The sequence below is a fragment of the Bombus pascuorum genome, chromosome 6 (genome assembly GCF_905332965.1).
Source record: "Bombus pascuorum chromosome 6, iyBomPasc1.1, whole genome shotgun sequence".
Lineage (NCBI taxonomy): Eukaryota > Metazoa > Arthropoda > Insecta > Hymenoptera > Apidae > Bombus > Bombus pascuorum.
In genome coordinates, this window is record NC_083493.1 from 17,445,951 (window position 1) to 17,469,583 (window position 23,633).

Genomic DNA, 23,633 nt, shown 5'->3' on the forward strand with positions numbered 1-23,633 from the left:
GGACGTGTTACAACGAAGTAGCCTAATTTAAATCGAACTTAACCCGTTACGGTCACCTATGACCGATCGATATCAAGCGAGGAACGTTTCGTTCGATTGATATCGATCTCTGTGACTCGATGTTTAAAAGAAACGCGTTGCTACTATAATTTATCCCGTGTGAACGTTGTTCCTCGCCTTCTGTTACGGTTTAGACGATATGTAATTTGCCTCTTATAGGAAAAGCTACGGTGTTTAATCGCGTTATTGTACGCGGTAAGTTAATTTCGTATCGCGTTAACAAAGCGATGGCTGGAATTTAAATGTAACGGAAGCGAGAACAAAAGCATTACGGTGAGAACTCTAGGAAGGAAATTTTGTGAGAAATGTCGGTTATTCCAATTTATCGTAATATAATTCAATTAGTCTTTGAATCTACACTTGCATGCATTACTAATTAATTTCGACATTACGACCTAGTCAAAAATACAAATTTGATATTACATCGTCGATAGGGAAGCCCGCAAATGAAAATCGTCAAAGAAATTTCATTATACTCCGATCGTGACGTAAACGGTATCGAGCGAATAATTCGACGCTTACAAAACCGATGTTTTATCCGTTAAATCGATTATCGAAAAATATAATTCGTGTAACGATAAATAACGTGCAAAATTATAGCAAGTTGCAGAAAGTCAACGATCTCGAAATGTCTCGAGTTTGGACAGAGGCGTTTCGAGATACTCGAGACAACGTAACTTATCGATAACAATTGAAAAAGGATCAAGAATACGATTAAGTTGTTCCACGTTTGTATTTGTATCGTTGGAATCGTTTTCAATCGCGACGAGTTCGATCTTTTCGATACCTGTTGATTAAGCAACTTTTACTCAAAACCGTATCACAAGCCTGGACATTTTTACCCAAAAATTGAAAAAGAAATTTCCCACAGAAATTCCTAGCATTCTCCATCGATCTCTAGTATTGCAGTTTCCGTGCAATTGCGAGAAAGATCTATGCGTTTCCGCGTTCAAGAAATATTACGAACGACGGTTGTATACGCATCTGCGTTCTACGCAACACGGTACGCGAAAATCGGAGCTTTTAAAACCCGAAGCTAACAGGAAATAGAGTTCATCCGCGTATCGATATTAAGCTTACGAGTATGCAGAAAATGAAAGATCGCTTCGAACGATGGCTAGTTCCTTGGTTTACTGTTTCGCTCCCATCGGCGATACGTGCCTCGAATAAAGAGATCGTAGCTGTTTCGTCAGGGACTACCGTCACGAGGCCTTTGCTTTTTGCATACAAAATCAAGCGACAGATGAAAAAAATGTACGCGCCAACCTGCTCCGAATAGACGGTGTAATGGAAATTTGAAATTATTCTAACGGGCTTTCAAAAATCTCTCGTGCAATTGCAAAGATATTCGATGGAATCTTTCGACAATTCTACGCAACGCTGCGTTGCTCGCGCTACTTAAACGGTGCTCGGCTTTAATCAGCATCCCTTGAAACGATGCTTGAATATACACGTTTGTGACGCAATTTTTGACCGTCAAAGGGAAGCGTTCTCGAAACCTCGTTCGTTTACGAATCGGAGAAATCAGGAAACACATTGCCCTGTGACGACAAAGTGGTCTGGCGAGAGACACAAAGATAGGAATTCTTATCTGGAAAGTTGAAATAGCGATTTGTAACTTGTTAGTACGAACGTACCTACGATTGCGTTCGGCGTCTGTCGTCTCGGTATCGTTTATCAATTTATCGGTTACGCGGCAACGTTCTAGCTTCGCGCATCAAGCACACGTCGAGCGGACGCGTCGTTTGCGAAAAGAGGACCGTTGTATCCGGATACGCGTACGTAAAGAAAATTCCATATGTCTTTCGGACGCGCTCGTTTCACAGGTGTTCGTATCGATCACAGATACGCGTGTATTCGACCTAATACGTTTTCTTTCTCTTTCGTTATCCAACTACGAATACGGTATTCACTGACACGAATACACTCATCCCTTATGGAAGTACGATCGGAGGAACGAAATACTGCGAACACACTTTTCGTTTCTTCTTGACACTGGTACTTTCTGGTCCGCGAGCTTATCGAAATTTCTCATTAGGAATTCGCGCGAGCACCTTCGTGCAAGAATCGAGGAAGAATCGTGAGAGAAGCGAGAGATCGTACAGTTCGAATCGAAGGTATCGGTGAACGATGATCTGCGGCGAAGGTGTCGATGAGTTTTCAAGGGGGTAGCAGTTGCGGAGATCGGAGTACGAAGAGTTGGACGCGGCGTGTTACGCTTCTGGCACGATTATCATAGGCAATCGTATCGAAAGAAGGCAGCTATGTTATCGCGATTGTTGGACGCGGCACGAGCCTGCGTTCGTAGCCTGGTCGGCCTCGTGCATCGTCTTCTTCGTCCCACTACTGTCCACTGCACCCTCCATCCTTTCGTGTATTAGCACCACCTTCCACCTCCTTCGCTTCCTCCTACTTCAGCGGAGCGCAACACGGTGCTGCTAGCCGTATCCAGGCAACTTGGCCAAGCGTGCTGCTCCCACTTCTGCAGGCTTGCTTCTCTTACATCAAATCCTCTCGGCACGCTTCCTCTTCCCTTTCTCGTTCGTTACACGTCCGCTGACTCGCTCGTCCTTGTGCAAAACCATGCTGCTTTATCGCTGGCCAGTCCGTCTCGAGATTCGCGTACGAAATCTTCGGCTCGAGATTCGGTTAGGACGATACCGGTGGTTCGCGTTCACGACGCCTCGTCATCGTTACCGTCGATAGTTCTCCGAAGACGATGACGCTAGTGCTCGCGTAGCTTACCCCGTTGTCGCTGGACGCTGCACGAGTAGGACGCGTTCGTCGAGGCTCGCGATCACTTGCTCCTCAAACGCGTCCTCGAAAGATACGACGAGGTAGGTGGATCGGTCATCGTACGCACCGGCCGCTACGCTGGCGAAGCGAAGCCGATGTGACCGGGTGATCGGACGACGGGTTCGAGCGAACAGAGCTACGATATCGTTGACGCACTATCACACGCGGACGATACGAGGTGTACAAGCAGACGTAGGCGACTCGCGGTACACTGAGACAGCGGTGGAGAAAAAGGTGAAGCGGACGGCAGAAGCGAGGCGTGTGCGCGGATAGAGCCAAGGGGGCAACAGCTAGATAGCTAGGGTGAGGGAGAGAGAGAGAGAGAGAGAGAGAGAGAGAAGAGAGGGTGAGAAGTGTAAGAGTGGGCGAGCGAAAAAGCGAGCGAGAGGGTAATAGACAAAGACGGAGAAGAGGGGCAGAAAACCGCCTCGTTCTGTGATCGGGTATCCAAACGGAACTGAAAGTACGCTGAAATAGAAGGCGGTCGGGGTCGTGTACGAGCTGCCGGTCGAGCTCTCGCGACTCGCAGCTACCGCCGCGATATAGACGCGAGGAAGGCTTTCCGCGATGAGTACAACCTTCCCTCCACCACCCTATGCATTCACCATCCCTTCCTTCGTGCTACCCCTACCGCTCACCTTCGGTCCCACCACGATTTCGCGGGAAGCTGCGGACTGGACCATCACGCAACTAGCGTCCTCCCCACTACCGGTTCGGCTACCGGCCGGGTGCTCTGGTGAGACAGAGAAGTAGGATCGGGAGAGTGGGTGGTCTGGGGTGGAGGGCTCGAGGACACCATCCCCGAAGCCCACCCCACAGATCAATATTCTGCCCACCACCGTGTACCGGAGAACCTTGTTTCCATCTTCCTCCTTCGCCCGGATGCTGCATCCTTGCCTCTCCCTCTCGACCACCTCGCGAACTCCCATAGCTCACCGACGTGTTACCGAGTGACTTTCAGCGTGTGCGTGCCATCCCCTTCCGCACGCCAGGTGTATGGATCGTGCGTGGGCTCGAAACCGCCTTTACGTATGTACGCGAGCAGCGTGTGCGTGCGTGTGCACGCTAAGTATACATGTATCTAAGTATCGTTGATTCCTCGGTGACGGAACTCGCAAACGACGCTCGAGCATGGTCCGAGCCTACTAAGAGGAATACGCCGCGCGAGTCCAGATCTCCCGGGGCTAGCGTCGGATCGCTGTACTCTGTACGCCGGCTAACGCGACCGACAAAAGTGGAACGTACTAGGGTGACACGGTTGATGAACCGACCGATCGATTTCGCACCTGTGCGCATTATGCCGATGACACGGTGCCAACAATTACTGGATCATCGGCCGCACAGCGCCCCTTCGGGACACCGTCCTTCGTGAAAGCCGAGTCGACGATTACGCGGTCAGCCTGGCTAAAATATTTCTCGTCCTAATCGTTTAGGGCCACCCTTTCGGCAAACGTCGCCGTACCTTACATATACATATGCCAGAGTACTTGTTGCATACCGGATGTTGTAGCACGAACGATATTTAGCTCAACGAATGCGATCGAATATAATAACGCGACCGAATTAACGCAACTTAAATTCTCGATCAATCACGCGTGCAAACTTTAAATTAACTAAATTTTTATTTATCGGCATGTATTGTTGTATCGGCATTATAGAAATCTACTCGTATCGACAGATGGCGTTACGCACGATTTTGTCGTATACCGTAAGCGAAGGCACTTCCATCGGAGCGCTCAACTCGCGTAGTACGGTCACGGACGAGGCGCGATGGCGCGTTAAATCATCCGCGTTATATCGAACTTTGTGTTTTACTTTCTAAAATACCGACTTTGACAAAGAATATAGGATTTTTACGTATTTTTAACACAGCAAGATAAGGGACTAGGGACACATTTTCAGTAAGAATCGTTAAGGATGTGTGTATCAAGAACGGATAAGGTAGAAAATTGTATTATCCGTACCGGCTACACGATCGCGCAGCTTTTATCTATACTCGACAGTTTGGCTTTCCCCTTTCGCACATTTTATTTAATATTATTCGTAGTAGGTAATCTTTCTTTCGAAAACGTCTTATCGACGCAAAGCAAATTAGAGCGTTCCAAATGTTCCGATTATTTAAAGTTCCTAATTCGCTTTGCGTCGATAAGAAGTTTGTTTCCACGCGTGTAATCATCTCTCTTGCGAAAAATTTATTCTTTATTTTCTTACTATTAAAGATTAGTTTACGTCGATCGAAGAACAAATTTATTTTTAAATTTCACAATGACGTATTTGTTAATTACGTTCAAACGAACAATGAAACAAAATCAACGGTGCTTTGGATAACTTCGTTTGGACAAAGATCTGTACTTGGATCTTTAATTCCAAAAGTCGAATACGTTTACGCGCGAAACTGCGTAAGAAAATATATCGGTGATCGTAACGAAACATCCTTCGAAACGATCGTAGAGTAAAATTTATATTCAGCCTACGTTCGTACCCATAGTTTTTAAGAGAAGAAACGATTGCGATGAACGAGGCACGATGGTATTAAAAGGTAGGCGCTGAAAATCTGCATAATTTAAATTCGCAATACGTATTATGGAATAAACTGATTTACACGTGACAAATATAAATCTAGTGAACAATTGTGCTCTGTATTTATTTCTACCGCTGTAGACATCGATGTTTTACGTATTGTGTCACGCGTGAATTTACCCACACGTTATGATAATTGTTATAACGAATGTCGATGACGCAATGGGATGCCGACGAAGCGCTCTTTTCACGAGTGATCAAGGTTCTAGTCATCGGTGAATACCGCAAACTTGGATCACAAATTTAACTATTCTATTAAAAGTTAAATCGTCGTTATTTTACTCCTTTCTTAGCATTTATTCGTCTATGTTTATACATATAATCTCTTTCTTTTTATTTTTACGCACAGAATATATGGACGTTTTTTAACAAAAATGATCTGGGTTATCCTCTATTCATATAGGAATTGTTATTAGATTACGAATATTTGTGTAAATTTATATTTTTATAGATACGATTTAAAAAGAGGAACAATGGTAGACGTATCGGTAGATGATAGGTATTATGATCTTTCTGTGCATTTTTACGTTTCTAAATTTCTAAATTAAATTTGCATTAGCCGCTTTCCTTATCCTAATACATTTCTGTTCTATTTGTTGCATACGTCGTCGGGTATAAAATTTTTTTTAGAAACTTGATAGAATACGTTGATATTATGATTTTTATGGAAATACATGTAAAAATGTAGCGTATAATTTTCTTGTGGGCTACAGAACATTATCTAGATGCAAATAACTTTTACGTTCATTCTATACAAAAGTATCATTTTTCATAATGTCCGCGGGATATTCGTGCGGTAAACGAGACAAACAATCTATGAACGCAGCAAATATTACACGAAAATTAAACAAATTATCCTTTAGCATGCGCTGTTATCCGACGAAAAATGAAGCTAATTAGCAGTCGGAGATAATGTACATACATGGACATGTAAGTAGAAGTAAAAACGTAACAGAAATATAAATAAAGCAGAAGGTAAGATAAGTAAACCGGTGTCGTATTAACCGAACAGCTAAATAATTAAACCAGCGAGGAAATTTTATATATATGATCACACATTGATTACGTGATTACATACGTATGTGAAAATTCTATCGATAGCAGAATTTCATCGCATAGAAATAAATATATTTATAATTAATCTGTAATTATACGTTGCAAATTCTGTCTTGCAATTTAGTTAGCATCGATTTCTTTGTTAATTTTATTGTATATTCCAGTGGCGTCGCGCACGTTATTCACAATTAAAATTTCATACGTACAGTAGCGGACAAAAGTTTAAGACGAAATGGAAGAAATAAATAATTGATTTACTTTCCATAAAAAATATAAATACGGTGTTCTACTTTTGGTATTAACTAATTGTACATTTGTTTGTACACTTAGAAAAAAAATTTCATTTTGATATTTTGCTCAATAGCTAAGTTATAAAAAAGGAACGAAATCTGTATAATATTTCGTCGGTCAAAAGTTTAAGACTATACAAAAAATATTAATTTTTGGTTAAAAAATATACACAATTTTTGTTTAAATTCAATATTTTGTTCAATATCCGTTATTTCTTATCCCTTCGGTACATCTTCTTGGCATAGAATCTATTAATTTTTTATATTAATCTACCGTAATATTATTCCAGGCTGTTTCAATCGTAGAGTAAAGTTCATTTAAATTTTTCGGTTTATAACCTTGTACTGTCTTTTTTATGATGCTTCACAAATTCTCGATTGGGTTAATGTCTGGTGATTGCGACGGCCACGGCAGCACGGTGATATTTTCTTCTTGAAAAAACTGTTTCACAACCCGAGCCGTGTGCTTCGGATCATTATCATTTTGAAAAATAAAATCATCACTCATATTGTTGCGTGCAAAAGGTAACATTGTGTTCTTGAGTATGTCCTTGTATTGAAAACGGTCCATAATTCCATTGATACGACATATCGGACCAGGGCCGCTTCGAGAAAAACACGCCCACACCATAACGTTGCCACCACCATGTTTAAGAGTTTTTAAAACGCACTGTGTTTTCAAACTTTCGCCAATTCGACGTCTAACGTACCGTATCCCGTCAGAACAGACGCGATTGAATTTCGATTCGTCAGAAAACAATACCTTTTGCCAATCTTCACTTGTCCAATGCTTATGAGCTTTAGCAAATGCAAGTCGTCTTTTTCGATTCCTAGAACTCAGCAGTGGTTTCTTTTGGGGTTTTCGTCCTCTTAAGTTAAAGTCTTCTAATCTTCTCCTAACAGTTCTAGCACTAATTTGTGTATCGTTTTCATAGTTTATCTCCGCAGCAATATTATTTGCACTACGAAAACGATCCTTTTCGCTCAATCGATGAATCCGGCGATCCATTTTCGGTGTTGTTTTCCGTGGTCTTCCGTTTTTCGGTTGATCGCAATACATGCCTGTCTTTAAAAATTTATACCAAGCTTGTTTACAAGCTGTTTCTGACCTGTTCACTATATTTGCTATTTCGGTGAAGGTTTTACTTTGCTTTCGCAGCCTTACGATTTGTTCCCTTTCGTTTTCAAGTAAATTCTTTGATTTACCCATAGTCTGTTCCTACCTAAATGAATTTTAAGCAATAAAAGGTACACTAAACAATGATTTTGACATTCCAGAATCAAAATGTTCAAAAACTGTACTCGTACTCACGTTTTACACAGATCGTCTTAAACTAATGTCCACTGTTTCCAAGTGCTAGGCGGTAACTAACTGTTGTAACTCCTACATTGTTTGTATTTAACAACTGACTGTCTGAGGTTACGAAGGTCAAACATACAGCTACGTTATTCCAAAGAGACAAACCGAATAGAAGAACAATATGCGTATAAGATGTTTGTAATCCGGTTTACAAATCATCGTCTTAAACTTTTGTCCGCTACTGTAAATGTCACCCGTAGTATTTGTTTTAGACTGTTCAAAGTTTGTCTTCGTTCACAAAATGAATTTTTCCATCTCGTCGTAAACGTTGTCGACGTAAATATTCCAATTTCATACAGCGGTGATCTAAATCGTTGTTGGAATTTATCGATACGCCAATCTAATTACCTCTGATATCGCGGCGAAGTGATTATATTATTATTTTCTGTTGTGCCATATAGTATGATAGCAACATACCTAATGCCAGTGAATTTTTATGAAAAATTCCTCCTTTGATAGGTAGAACGAACGAGTTACGAACTGGGGAAAAATATCATTGAATTATTAAAACGAACATACACGCATGGCGATGAATTATTTCATAAAATACGACGTTCGTTGTCGTTTCTTCTCGACTGCAGCATGAAACGGTGACTCGTCGTCGTTGGAAATAAAAAATTCTATCGATTCGTCGAACCACGAGTATCACCGTCGTCTGTATCCCACAATATCCTTGAGATCGTCGAGGTTGAAATGGTCGGGGACGATTTCAAAGAATAGAGGTTTCATCGAGGGCACAGGTATAGGAACGAGAAGAGAAGGAGGTTGCACCTGGCACTCGGGACGATTCTAAACTCACGCCTCGTACACTCTTCTCCCCATCGCCCCGTCGATGATCTATTCCTCACAGCCGGTTCGTTCCCTTCTACGATTCGGACCTTTTCCGGATTCAACCAAAATAACAGAAATTGCGGAGAAATCGGTGTCCCTTACCATTCTGTCCTCGTCCATTGTAAGCATCTCCGAGCATTCGAACATCATTGTGGTCATTGTGCGTCCGAAACGCACGTTTTCACGCTTGGAAATCGACGCGTTGTCGACCGAGGCTCGACTTCCAGTTCCTTTTCAGGCCCATTGGAGTTTAATAACGACTGGGAGGAGCACCGAACGAATCGACCAGACCTCTCGGACGTTTACTCGCAAAGAAGAGAGTTGTCGTGGAGCCACGTCGCCGTCGCTTTTACCAAGTTTCCCTGCTCGAGGGACGGTGCGTGAAATCGATGGGATTTGATCGACCAGAAAGCCTCGGTCAAACAGTGGCCAACGAAAATGACGAATTTGGATCGTTCGATTCGCGAGTCGATCGTTTTAAATGTTTCCTCGCCGATTAACACGTTGCAGGGACATTACGGTGATATCTAGTTGCGTTGTGTATAATTCATGGACGTATCGCTTTCGCGATTTCGCTCTGTAGATGTGTGCGCACGTATAAACGTACGAGTATGGAACTGTAATAAAACGAAAGCGGCCGTTGGCTCGATCCTCCTTTGAACGCACCGCTTCGAGGAAAGCTTCCGGTCGTCTCAAAGCGTTCCTGCGTTTTCCAGATTGAATTTTTCCGTTGAACATTCCTGGTCTCGGAGTAAAAACAATTTTCTGTTCGACCTGATATTGGTTCGAATCATTTTCTGGGAACAGGTGCGTTGTTGCAGGTGCGCCGGGATGAAACACGAAGCCGACCTCTGTTCCATTAAATCGACATAAAATTCTGGTTACTGGCAATATATATTACGATAGTCGGTATGTTAATCGAGATTTCGTACCGAGTTTCGGTAAGACGTAAAGGAACGATGGGAAATATTCGTTTAATAAGGAAAAATATGGAAATGGCCGAGCAGATACGATCGAGTAGGAAAGGATAATTATTTCGCGTGCAATTTCATGCCACTTGAAAAAGCCACACGAACGTCTGCCTGTTGATACGTTGCAGGTTCGCGAGGCCCGAAGCAATTTCAAGGAAAGATTATTCGGTACGTCACAGCCGTAGCAACGGCTCGAAAAGTTGTCCGCCCATGTATCTACCTTAACGATCTTTCTCCGAGCGACTCGTAATTATGCATAATCCTTTCTTACCGGTGTATTCCGCTGCGTTCCAGTTCGCCGGCACTAATTAAACCGCACTGAATGTATTTCGAGCAACATAAACGCTTCATTAATTTCGTTGATTGCAAGAAGCACGGTAGGCAAAGACAGACCATATTTCTCGGCAACTCGACGACCGGTCGTATACTGAACGACGGCAAGTGACGAAGAAAAGCATTCGTTAAGGGAGTTCGCGTTCCTTTCTCGTCGCGCTTATACAAAACGAGTTGGCTGAGAAGAAGGCGGCAGTAAGAAGAAGAGAAAGAAAGAGCAGAAGAAGAATAAGAGTCGGGGCTATGTATACATGTATACGAAGCAGGGTTGCTGCGACGAAGCAGCAAGTAGGGCGAGTACGGAAACGTGTCTCTGTGCGTGGGATACTTATTTAGCTGAAACTGCTCGTCCTTTCTTATCCCCGTTGTTCCTCTTTGTTTCAATGGCTCTGTATATATATCACGGAATACTAATGACGTAGCAAGAAAATGCTGGCCGATGGTGTAACGCGCGATGGTAGCCAGCAGACATCGGTGCCGGCGGCGTCGGTGGTTACTACTTACCTGCAAAGTTTTCCCTTTGCGCGCCAACTCGGGCTAACCTAGTCGCTCGGAGGGCGCCTCCGTAAACGGTATAACGTTCGTTGCGTTTCATAAATTAGGAGGAACATTCCTCGTGGGAGGACAAACCCTCCGAAACTCACCGCAGAAGCAGAAAACGTACTTGTCTTACCGCGGCCTGGTTATGGCCGTAAGGGGAATACGATTATTTCGCGATGGCATACACGTAAAACCGGTGCGGAACGAACAAGAGCACGGCCACTGCTCACGTGGCTTCTAACGATACGCCGAATTGTGCGATCTTCGCCAACCAGAGGCTCGACCTGTGAATTAATTAACCGCGCTACGATGTATCTTCCGGGGAAAAACCGGCAAGAATACGGCTCAATTTGAGTACATATAATACCTATTGTTCCCCAGGGACACGACTCTACGGGGCGAGCAATTTATATTGCCGCGTGAAAAAACATATTCTAACGGTCTATCCGATCATTTGGCGATAAATTTGCCAGTATATCGAGGCTTTACATCTATACGATACATGTTTTAGTGCGATGTGCGCTGCAGCGAGGCCGGCAAGAGCAGTCGAACTTATTAACATGAAACTCGCATAGAACAGAAACTACGTCATAAACCTCATCATAAGCATTAAAATTAAAGTACGTTTGTGAACATAAGTCATTGGAGCGAAATTCGCAGAACCATGGCTGATCGTTGAATTAATGTTCCGAGTTCCGTGTGAAGAGAGTAGTCATTTCGTAAAATATCGTTATGGAATCAAATTAATGTACGAGATTCATAACCGATAGAACCTGCTGTGTTCTATTTAAACGAAACAAGTCACTTCGCCAAACAAATTTTCCAAAGGAATTTTTCAAATTTTTCCAATTTTTTTCGCACGAACGAAGGCTGATGAAATATTTAGTTTAAAAGATCTAATCGAAATATATCGTGCTATAAAACCGTTTTTATTTCCATTTCGATAGCTTTTATAACCGGGTAATATAAACGTTAAATGTTAACTCTGAAATTAATATATTCCGTAGGAGTCGATATTTCAAAATGGAAAAGCCAAATAACATTTCGTTATGATCTTGCGCGGAACGATTCTCGACCGGTACAACTTTTTCTTACAAAATTAAATTAATTATATACGGATAGTAGAGATGTTTTCTGCTTATCTAACTAATCGTATCTTTTACGATTAGTTGGTTATTAGAAGGTCAGTAACGTAGATAGTCTGTCTACTTTTGCACAATACTGTACGGTATACGTCATACCTATATGCAAATGTTTGGAAGTTGGAACAGGCTATTTCAGACTGGCAATGCTGAATACTTAATTAAATAGCGACGGTGATTGTTAGCAGTATCGAACCGTTGCCTATTAAAATCGTTCCAAGTTTAAGTAGTAGATTGGGGTTACGTTGTATTCGTGTTCATACGCCCTACATTTTACATGACCGTGATATCAAAAATACATTCCATTCCAAGAAAATGAATACAACTTTAAAAACAGCGTGACTTTTACAACCGTAAGTCCTTCGACAAATAGTTTTTCGATATTTCATTTCCTGTAGCGGATATTCTCTTCTAAGAGTTTACATATCTCTCCTTGCGTATCGACCAAATTCCAAATTCCAATGTATTCAATTTTCTGTTTCCAACAAATATCTAAATCCAATGTAAAAGCACGGGACAAAAATTGTAAAAGGTATTATAATAGTCTGTGGTCTTTACTACGCATATAGGTTTTACTCGGCAAACGTTGTTACAGCATATACCGTACGAGTAAAAATAAGGAAAAACGTTATACCGAATGTCCAATCTATCAAAAGATTTTAACAGAAATACGAAATCGCAATGAGGATCGATATTTCGTTCGATGAAACGGAACTGCGTCATTTACATTAGCTCCATATCGAAAGGCAGTCGATTCTTATAAACACGGAATTGACATCGATGGAATATACAATCTATCGGATTACGAATTTCTTCTTGATTTTCTTTCATTTCGATGAATATATCAGGAATTCGTTATGCATATATTAATACAACGAAAAGTATTCTTTTCCTTCGTGGTTCTCTACAAACAGATATCTAGCGATATGACATCGTTTCTCGATTACATCATTGAAGATAATGCTCGCTCGAGAATTGCTGCTCTATCGTGTTTCAATGCGGTATCGAACGAGAAACCGGTCCGCTTATTCGCTGAATTTTGAAATAGGTATTAATCCTATGTTCTCTTTTTCACGTTCTGTTTCTTTCTTTCTTTCCTTCCGCCTGCACAAAGGCAAACCGAAATGTCCTGCAGATATAAGAAGAGAATTTTCAAGTTTAACCGTGTCCGAATTCAATTTCACGTTCGACGTACACTTGTGCCGAAGACGGTCGAAAAATGATTCCGCTCGCGGTACGAATTCACCTGCGAGAAATTCCCCTTAGCTCTCCCCCGAATTAGTATTATTCGCAAAGTTGCTGGAGGACGATCTAGGGAATGGATCGCGCTCGTTCGCCGCAGAGGCTGGCAGACAGAGAGAGAGAAAAAAAGACACGTCGTGCGCGATTTCGCGGAAGTGAACTTAACGAAACTATTCCACCTCGAAGTAGTTAGAAACTAGTTCGACATTCAATTTCTGTCCTTGGGACGATTTGTCCATCACCGAGAAAGGGCGGAACGTCGACTTCCTCGTTCCTCGGATTCCATATCGTGGCCAACGACTCGTATCTGTTAGGTAAGTTTCGCTTGCCGCGAAAACTAAGTACGAAGTATAACCGAGCTTTAAAAGCGGGGAGGAGGGATTGAACTGGAGTTGCGATGGGAACCTCTCTCGCCTAGCTTCAGGAAATCTGATACGGTTCTTCGCGGTATCGCAAAAACTTCTCTTTTCCTCTGTAAGTTTTCCATCCGCTCGCCACGTGAAATACTTTCTATCATCCCGGCAAACGTTTCGCCCGCGGATGGGGGCGGCAGATAAGGTACCGCTAAGCTATTATCTACATTGCTTATTGTCCGACGCTTCCGCGGAATTGACTGGGAACCGAACTCGCTGTTCGATCGTCGATGGCGTAATTGTTTTTCCATTTCTCCTTTGCAACGTGCATTTCCCTCCTTCGCTTTCTTTTCCCCATTGAATCGAAAAGTAAGAAGATAGAAGGAACAGCCGACGGAGGAGGAAAACGGACGGGTCCTGATTAAAGCGCTAACGAAACCGCATTTGATACGTAGGATAAGTCTCGCTCGATCAATTTCAATCTTCAGCGTATCACGATTGTTGCCAATTCTAGATGGAAAAATGTTCATAAATCATTGTCAAGTACAAGTTTAGTATTTCCACCACAACCGCCGTTGGAGATATCCACGAAATGGTCCGCAGAAGAGAAAAATTCTTGTTGCCTTTTCCTTTTTAGAAAAAACCGTGACACATCCACGGGATGTTGAAGTTCGTCGAGATTCTCGAAATTCTTTCCCCGCACATTCAGAACCTCTTTAGAATCTGTTCGCCGCTGACAAATGATTTTTTCGCGATTTAAGGCGATGATATAGGACGATATAAAAAAAAACTAGTCATTGCATCCGGACGCAAAGAGACCGTACACTTTTGTGCAGTCAGGCACGGATTTAACGCGTCACAGAAATCCAGGCGTGTGCACACATAAAGAAAGGACGTGTGCGCGCGCTCGCGCGCGCGTGTGTGTGAAAGAGAGAGGGAGAGAGAGGGACAGAGAAAAGCGTGCGCTTTTTCGACGATGGAGAATCGATTGGACACTGCCTCGCCTCTTGCAAGTCACAGTAAACACAAAGTAACGCCGAAACTCTCTGCCGCAATAACGAATAACGTGGCAGAGAAGTCAAAATTAAAGACGCGTATATAAACACGAAGGCTAGAGATCGAGAGGATATTGCTCTGCCTTGTTTGCTACAAATCGCTAATCAGAACTATCTCATCTGTGTGCTCTGTTTTCGGTAGTCAAGGCGATTTTAATTAAAACATGCCGTACGTTTTCATTAAACCGTCGTGATACACCCGCGATACATACGCCGGGTCTACGCAGGAAAAAATGTGTGCGTCACACGACTAGAGTCGTCTCTTTCCCATAGTGTTTCTAATCACAGGCACAGCAGAGATATTGAGACGCAAGAACCGATAGAACGTGTAGCCATTTTAATTTGCATACGGCCAAGATAACGTTTCGACAGGGATAGTTTCTGATTTAGTTTTATCGGTATCGTGTGGTATAATCTGGCAAAATAATTTCGAATGTATCGATTAAGTTTACAATTTATTTTACAAGGATAAAAAAAAGGCAAATACTTTTCGTTCAAAAACATTTCAACAACGTATCGTCAGCTACAACGATTCGCGGTCAATGTTCTTCCGAACGAAACACCGTTTAATCGCACGGAGAATTGAAAAGAGGCAACAAAGCAGGGAATTGCGTCACCGTAGGAAGCAACCGTAACGACAGAACGATCCTGTAATGAGTAGTTACGTTGGTCGGTTCTTTGATAAAGGGTACGCGTTACGTCGAAGTACCATACTGTCTGCGCAAATCCAATTTTACGAGGCTCGATCCCAGCGGATCGAAGTGCATCGTCGACACCGGGGGATGCCACGCAATACGCCCTCTGGCATGACGGAAGCTGAATTCCACGGGGAGTCCAAGCTTTTGGCGACTTAGCTAGGTAAGCGTGGCTGGCCTTGGATAGCAGCAGCGCCAGCCCGGTGTTGGATGACTAGGGACTCTAGCAAGAGGAACGGCGGCGGTGCGGCCAGAGGGTTAAGACGAAAGAGGAAAGGGGCCGAGATACGCTGGAGGGCGGAGAAGCGGTCGAGAGTTGCCGGCAGAACCGATCCCGTGCTATCGTCGGCAAACGTATAGCCCCTCCGCCTTTGAGGGCTTCGTGAAAAAGAATCGTATAGAGAGGGAGAGAGAGAGAGAGAGTGAGTGTGCGAGAAAGGGGGGGGGGCGGAGGGAGAACCAGTGGCAAAAATCGTGCGGAAGTGCATGGTTCCACAAATAACCATAGTATTTTACAGTTCTCCTCGGTTTCAGCCATAACTGCCCGAGCCACATGGTGTCATAAATCTCAACCAATATTTCTTCCAGCCTCGCGTCTGATATCGCGAAACAGTGTAAACTCTGGTTTAAAAATCCATTCCCCATAATCGTTACTTAGCGCAAAACTCGATCTAACGTTACTTCGTCGCTCGTTTTACTTTCAACTGCAATTTCGCCGCTCTTTTATTCGCGCGCACACCCATTTTCTCCCTGTTGGCCCGATGGTCTTTCTCTTTGCGTGCACGTGCTATTAATGCATAAACGAGAATGTTGTTAGTTACTAATCGCAGTGACAGTCGTAGCGGAGAGTGTACGCGTCCGCTCTCACCTACAGTGCTTAACTCAGGGGTGATTTTGCAACTTTTGTAGGACAAAGGTGCATTCGTAATTTCGGAAGTTGTAACGAGGCTGCTTTGAATTTTGATGAGCCACGGATCGGACAGCGTTCCGGCCTTTCGTTCGTTACCGACGCAAACTGCGACCCGACGCGCGACGTCGCGCTAATTCCGACCATTCGATCCTCTTCCTTCGTTCTATTCTGATTACAGTCATCGCTTATGTGTCACTACTAATTAACTCCTTGCGTATGGTATGCCGAGTGGCGAGGAGAAAAGGACGACCGACGCTTCGCGACGTGCTTTCAGCGTCAGGGCCGTCTTCGGTCGAGCGAATTTTATATCTCTTCCGTTCGAAGCAGCCGAATAACCCGGTTTGTTCGTTACGTCGCTGTTACATGTATCCTATGCATCGTTTGCCGTCTCGCTGTCGAGTAATTTCAATCGACGAGATAAAAAAGGGAAGGTTTAACATGACGTTACAACGCGCTCGCGCGTGGATGCATCTACGAGCTGAACGAATCGCGTAAACTCATTTACATGAAAAGAATGTAAATCGTTCGGACAAAGCAATTTAGGCGGCGGCTATACATAACTCCGTCGTATCAGGCGCGTTTTAAAAGTAGACAGCTCGCTCGACTTCCGTTAAATCGCGCTCACAATCAGTCGTTGCAATCGACGAATTGCGGTTGCGCCGGCCCTGGAACACTCTTCGTGGGGGTAACTACCAACTCACCCTCCTACTTCTCCCTCTACACCGCGGCCACGACCACGACCACACTTGTTCAACGCTATACTTGGCGAGATCGCGTATACGTGCAGGCATCGTCGCGAGATACGGTCGTGGTAGTAAGTCGAGTGCCTCCGTACGTGTACGCTACCGAACTGGACGCGATCGTGTTGGTAAGATTCGAATGTGTAGCGGCGACTTAGTACGAAGATCGGTCGGTAGTGGCGCCACCGTCGAGCCCGAGCGCATTCACGGCACAGACTCCGTAGAGCCGTGGCGCCATCGAGTTTCGCTTTTCGTTGTTCTCGGTACGTCGCTGCGGGCCGCTGAGCGCCGACTAGACGACAGTTTGCCCTGTGTGCCTGGACGGGGCGGGTGTGATTTTCATCGTTGTTTGTGACGTTACACGTTCTCCTAGCGGTATCGCGTGAGAAAAAAGTGACATTAACGCACGGTTCGTTGGATCGGCACGATCTCGGATCACGATAATCGTTCATACGCGTTCGAACTCGACACATGAAGGAAAAAATTGTCGGTGCAAAGTGGACGAGGAAAGAAGACAACGGTAGAACCGGCAACGATTCCAGGAATGACCCCACATGATCGTTTTCGTTCGCACGACGCTTTGACGAATCGCGATATGACGCGATGATCTTGCAGGAGTTTTTTACACCTACTTTGACTAGATCACGCGTGGATTTTTACCGTCTTTTATCCGCTGTCTAATTAGTGTGTTCGGTGTGAAAAATATCAAGTGTTTCGAAGCGAGAGAAAAGGAGCGAAAGAAGGAAAAAAGTTATTCTTGTTTGTTTACTCGAGTTGGTTGCGCGACAGTCATGGGTGATGTATACAGGCTAGTTAGTGACCTGCTCGTAAAGGATACACCCACGGACAGAAGAAAAATCGACCTTACCCTGCCACTCGCAACAGTAAGTCTGTTCAACTTATCTTCTCGTTAGTTTCTCTTACGGTACGATGTGTCCGTGTGTTTGTCATTCTCCCGTGTATTACATACATTTGTCTTCTGCTCTGCTTGGTACTGTTTCGATCTTGGGAGGTTAGGGATGGTACCACAGCCGCAGGCTAAGAAAAAGCCCGATGCTAGGGATCGAAACGGACTATCGGAGATGAAGAGAGAGGACGACCATTGTGGTCACTCGATCCTTTTCTTTTCCATCGAATTCTCTCGATCCGATCCGTGCGCGCTCTCTTTATCATTATATTTCGTTATCTCTGTCGGATCAGTGCGCGCGCTTTCTCTTTATCTCTGTCACGCTCCGTTCTCCTTGCTCTCCACTGGCTAGAGAAGTTGGCGTCGTTCTCCGCTCGTTTTTTTCATCGTTCGGAACAAGGTGACGCCTCCAACTTGGACGAATCGAAACGTGCACGCCTAGCGCGTTTAGATTATTACACTCGACGAGAAACGAGAGACCGCTTCGTGCCGACATTGAATCACGTACTTACGCGGATGAAAGATTAAAGACGCGCGCGCGCGCGCGCGCAACGATTGAAGTCGCATCGTCTTTTTGGCGCGATCGAACTGTCAATCGCAACCAGGGATAGAATCTCGGATAAAGACGGATCGAAAATGTCAAACTCAGCCGGTGGGGAAAACGTGCTTGAGAAATCTAAGACGATTCATCCATCATGGAAATACCACTCTGTTTGACTTCTCTAACTCACGGAATTCAACACGCTTCTTAATCGATTAACTTTTCACAAACTTGTCGTTTACGAAAGAAACTGCGAGACTAAATAGATTTCGCATTGATCACAGGAGAATTTATCAACGTTTTTTCTCTCGCGTTCTTACTTAACCATTAGTCGCATAAAAGTATTCGTACTTGACGTCATCTCGTATACTTTCATCGGATGCTGTTATAATATTTTCGCAAACGTTCGCAATCTCTACTTCACTAGCCACATATCACGATTTGTTATACCTAATCGTTATAAATTATATAACTGTTTCGCAAGTGCGAAATGTTTTCATAGTGAAGTATTTGGAGCGCTTCTAAAACATACATTTTTCTTACTTTCAGTCAGCTTAACATCGCCCATATACGTAGCATAATACGTACATAATTAAAATTAATTAAAACATAGAGCTACCAACATCGTACATATAAATCTAGTTACGTAATTACATATACATGTATACAGGATGTTCCAGACGGGTTAATCGCTATATCCATCGGAATCGAGTTATTTTAAATAAGTATGATACATTTTTATTACGTAAGGAAGTATAAACGAAATATAGAAGGAGTCATTAGGGGTGTGGCTTTGCAAACACGTTATTGCTTTTATACCTAATTAGAATTGCAACAAACAGTAGAAAGAAACGTTTCATATTTATTTTATTAAAGGGATATAATTGAAAGTTTTTGTCTAGAGATTATTCGAATGGACAACGAACCATAAAATAATAAAAGATTATCCAACCTAAGCCGTTCATCTTGTTGAATCAAAGATGTTTCGTCATCGTCGACTAAGAAAATAGGTTTCCCTGTCTCTCTAAAATACTTGGCCTTAATCATCCTTTCTCGAAATTCTGACGGAAAAATTATAAATACACTGTCTGGTGTCTTTAATTAATTAAGACTGATGCCCTATTAAAATATTGTTTTATCGAATCGAGATTACGTTAGTCGTAAAAATAAGCGCGATATTACTGCATCGATTAAAAAACAAGTTTCTGTCCAAATGAGATCGTTAAAACTTTCAAACTATTCGGGACGACCGAATAGGAGAAGAAATTACACATTAAAAATTTTCCCGTTTAATTCCTTTACGTTTCATTCGCATAATAACCATTCGGCAAACTAAACTGTATAAAATATGGTTTAACAGCGAGTTCAAATTTTTTGTCGCCAATCGTTTTAAAGATAAAGCCGCGTGGCGCGTCTAATTTTCCTTTACCAGTATTAATCATTTTTTCGCTGGTCGTCGTTAATTATCGTAGAAATTTCGATTTCTCGAAACCGCGATCTCTCGAGCTTCCTCTTTTCCCTTCGTGGTAGATATTCGTGACATGGGGAATAAAAACGACAAGTACCGGGAGCATAAGAAAGCATAATAGTTTCCACTAAGCGATCCGAGATTGCGAGAAGGCATGCAAACTATCTCGAGTAGCCCGAGTTATTCGAGGCTTACGATCACGTTTTCGAATTGCTATACTTTGTTCTTCTCGTACGGTCGCGAGCAATAAGAGGAACAAGGAGGCAAACATAGAGAAACAGGAAGAGAATAGGAGAAGAACTTGTTTCTTAACGGTGCATAATAATTATTGTGTCGTCGCACACCGGCAAACCTTCGAGAAGTTTATTACGTCGATGGGACGAGCTCGTTGAATATTCGACCAGGCTGCATTGAGAATTCCGCGACACGATCGTCAAAAATTCGACGAGCATGAACAACGTCCGTCCCTGGCTCTCGGAAACTCCGTGATCGCGCGGATTAAATATTAATCCGGACGGTGTTCGGTATTCGGGTAACAATAGCGGGGGATTCGCCTCGTGTTACATCAATATTAATTGCCTCATCAACGTGTTATCGGCACCTTGGAGAATTTCGCTTGGAGGGGCGAAGACATACCCTGCGCTCCCTCGTCTCGTTGTTGCCAACGAGAGGTAATTGTCACATCGATTATCGGAATTATTATCGTATCGCGTTGAAATTCCATCGTTTCCCATCCGGCCATTCTTTTTCACGGAACGCCTGACATCAGACTCGATAATTGTACACGCGACAAAACATATCGTTCTATTTGCTTGGTCCACTTTTGCACGCCAATTAATAGGCAAATATTCGGAGGATTTGTAGCCAACACCCACGGGTTCGCACGCGAATGAATCCTGACGTTTATATCGAATTAATATAAAACGTATAAAAACGTAACCGTCGAAGTCAAATATTACCGACTGATCCGTATCTGTGGTTGCCACTAGTGCCGTTTATTCCACGCAAATGAACGAGAGTACAATTTACGTTTAGTTCGGTGATAAATACCGAGCGCGTAGTTGAATCGCTGTACACATTCGTCAGATCGTGATAACAAGCTGGTAGTAGCGTGTCGCGTCGTGCCTCTTCTAACGTGATTTTCGAAGCAAAGATAACACGGCCCGCGCATGTTTTACTATTTTAGATTTTTCTTATCAGCGGTCTCGCACTTAACCGTGAATTGGCTTAACCGGAGACCGACTTTTGCTCCTCGGTGCGTTAAGCTAGCTATAATTGAATTAACGGAGAAGGGAGGTCGTGCCGGGGAACGAGCGCTCTCTCTTTACGCGTCCTTCTCGATAGGGAAAAATTACACCTGAACCTTAGGGGTAAATAGAAATGAAATGGAACGAAACGATGAAGCATTATCTTGCATTAACGCATCCAGTGGCACCCCGAGAAGCTAGGGGAGCGCGTATACCGCGCGCATATGTCACTTATAAGCTTTCCGCATAGGAGGTGCCATATATTTAAGACCGCACATGGTGCACTCGTGATTGTGTCCTTTGCAACGCTTTTGTACCGCGTCGGAGCCGTGCCGCTAATAACGCGTAATTAATAACACCTGGTTGACACATTTACTCCCTGTTGTTAAAGGAATCCGCAGAAATTGACGTAACGAGAGTCGATTATTTTTGACACAAGGATTTGAAATACGGTTTCCAATATCGGAAAGCATCGACGGTCGGGTAATGATATTGTTACGAATAATCCAGTTTACACAGTTTATTACGGTGATATATATGAACACATTGTATCGATGTTTGATAGGTTCACAGTCATTTATCATGAGAACTCTGTATGTGAAAGATCAGCAGCCACGTACGCTATACAATCTCCACTGGCGATTAGAGTAATCAAATTATCATTTAAAAACCGTTGATTGGTATTAACACGGCGAGTCGCTGCATTATGGGTAGCGATTGCGGCTACGATATGATACGTACAGTCGCGGAAAGGAAATACTACGTGGTAGTCGAAACGGAAGTTTCTAAGTGTAGCGTATCGATCAACGTTAATCTCACTGGCGAACATGATAATTAATACGTATAAAAATGATCGTTGGGTTTATCGATCGATACGTTCCACAAATATATCGATAAACTCTGTAAAGCTGTTACCGCGGCAAAGCTTTTTTCACAACGAGCTAATCGGCATGTTCTTGTCCGACCGCACGAGGTATGAACCTTTTAATAACTTGAAAAATCTGGTAAAAGATTATATCGTAATATCTTCTTACAAGAAAGCAGTACTGCGTGTTAAGCTCTTTAAAGTTTCATCTTCTTTTTCTCGGTATTGTTTCAGCGTCGAAAAATACGCTTACCCTCTTAATGAACGTTTAACATCGTAATAAATATCATAAATTAATAAATAAAGAATACCTTTATACGTTCATGAAAGATAATAAAAACTCGTTAATGCGCGTAAATGACCTAAGATTTGAACGAAACTACGTGACCAATAGTTGTAAAGGTTTGGCTTTTAAAAGGCTAGCGCGAAGTAAGGGATGAAATTATAGGGCGTGTCAGAGCGTCTCGGTAGTGGAGGACGAGATTCAACTTTTCGCTTCTGATTTGCTCGTCGTAAATTAGGTGAAAATAGCCAAGTAGAGAATACTCTCAGCGTCCATGTGACTAACATAACTACGGCGTAAAACAGTCTGCCTACCTACGTGCCAAAGTACTCGCCGAGGACAAGCTAGACCGGTACTACCGCTTTTTCTCCCGTTCCCTCCTTTGCTTCTCTCTGTTCTCCGAGCTCAGGCCACACATACAGACACGCGTCAGAAATTCTCGACCATTCTTTCTTCGCCTACCTGGTCTCTTTTCCGAAGGATGGTGTGTTCGTGCTGTATGCAGAAGCCTTGCTTTCTACTTTGCCGTGCAAGTGGAATGCATAATAATTACCACAGAACGACGATTCAGTGATGACTTCGATGTCTGTCGCATGCACTGAGCTGCACGCGTAACCATTATCGTTGTTCTCTTCGGAACAGCATCGAGAGCTTATACTACGTATATGCCGGTTTCGTGTTTATACACTCGAAGTTGGTCTTATCGACTTTCAACGTATCATCTTTGATCCGTATTCAGGACGCGACGTAAGGATGCAGGAGGTCTTGAAATTTCAGCGTCACTCTGACCGCAGTATCAATAAGATGGTATCTCGGTGGCCTCTGTGAACGCGATTCGAATTCCACGTTACGTTTTAGTACTCGAGTTTGCTTTTTATTTTGGGTCACAGTGGCGTTGATAAGCAAGTTGACATAAACTTATACGATAACCGACGCGCTGATATATTCCTGATTGACGAAATTGGAAACACCCCACGTGCAATGAAACGCAGAATATTTTCGGTCGCTATCTAAACTTCTTCTTTCGATTAAGTTATATTTCCTCTCTTCTAGAATAAGATCGATATTTATATGTTTAAATCAAATCGAGTTCAATTTTTCACCGTTAAATCGAATTATTATTCGACTCTATTGCGTTTATACGTTGTATGAGAAATACGTGAGTTATACTACACCCTTGGACAAAAAGATAGCACATGTGTGCTATCATTAATTTCTCATAGATAGAGTCCGAATTTCCCAAGTTTGACGAATGGCATATAAACAGTACCTTGTAGTAATAAGGTATATGAGCTTGAAACTGTATCTTCGCTATTCCTCTTGTATTTATCAACAATGATTGTGAAATCCGGTCGGCGAAATGATAGC

General features: G+C 43.1%; 2 protein-coding genes across 8 annotated transcripts in view; one reads left to right on the forward strand and one right to left on the reverse strand.

Annotated features, from left to right (window-relative positions):
* Positions 1-3,423, reverse strand: part of LOC132908416 (neuronal acetylcholine receptor subunit alpha-7) — a 285,011-nt gene extending 281,588 nt beyond the window's left edge. For 3 of the 4 annotated variants that reach the window (XM_060962442.1, XM_060962441.1, XM_060962443.1), the window contains exon 1: positions 1,698-3,423. The gene's annotated coding sequence lies outside the window, so the exon portion shown is untranslated. The remainder of the gene's footprint in view (positions 1-1,697) is intronic. The other variant, XM_060962440.1, reaches the window with a different exon arrangement.
* A 13,720-nt stretch (positions 3,424-17,143) lies between these two features.
* Positions 17,144-23,633, forward strand: part of LOC132908411 (leucine-rich repeat-containing protein 4C-like) — a 268,003-nt gene continuing 261,513 nt past the window's right edge. For 2 of the 4 annotated variants that reach the window (XM_060962416.1, XM_060962417.1), the window contains exon 1: positions 17,144-17,838. In XM_060962416.1, the coding sequence (XP_060818399.1) occupies positions 17,746-17,838 (93 nt within the window). In that variant the 5' untranslated portion in view covers positions 17,144-17,745. The remainder of the gene's footprint in view (positions 17,839-23,633) is intronic. The other 2 variants (XM_060962418.1, XM_060962419.1) reach the window with 1 other exon arrangement.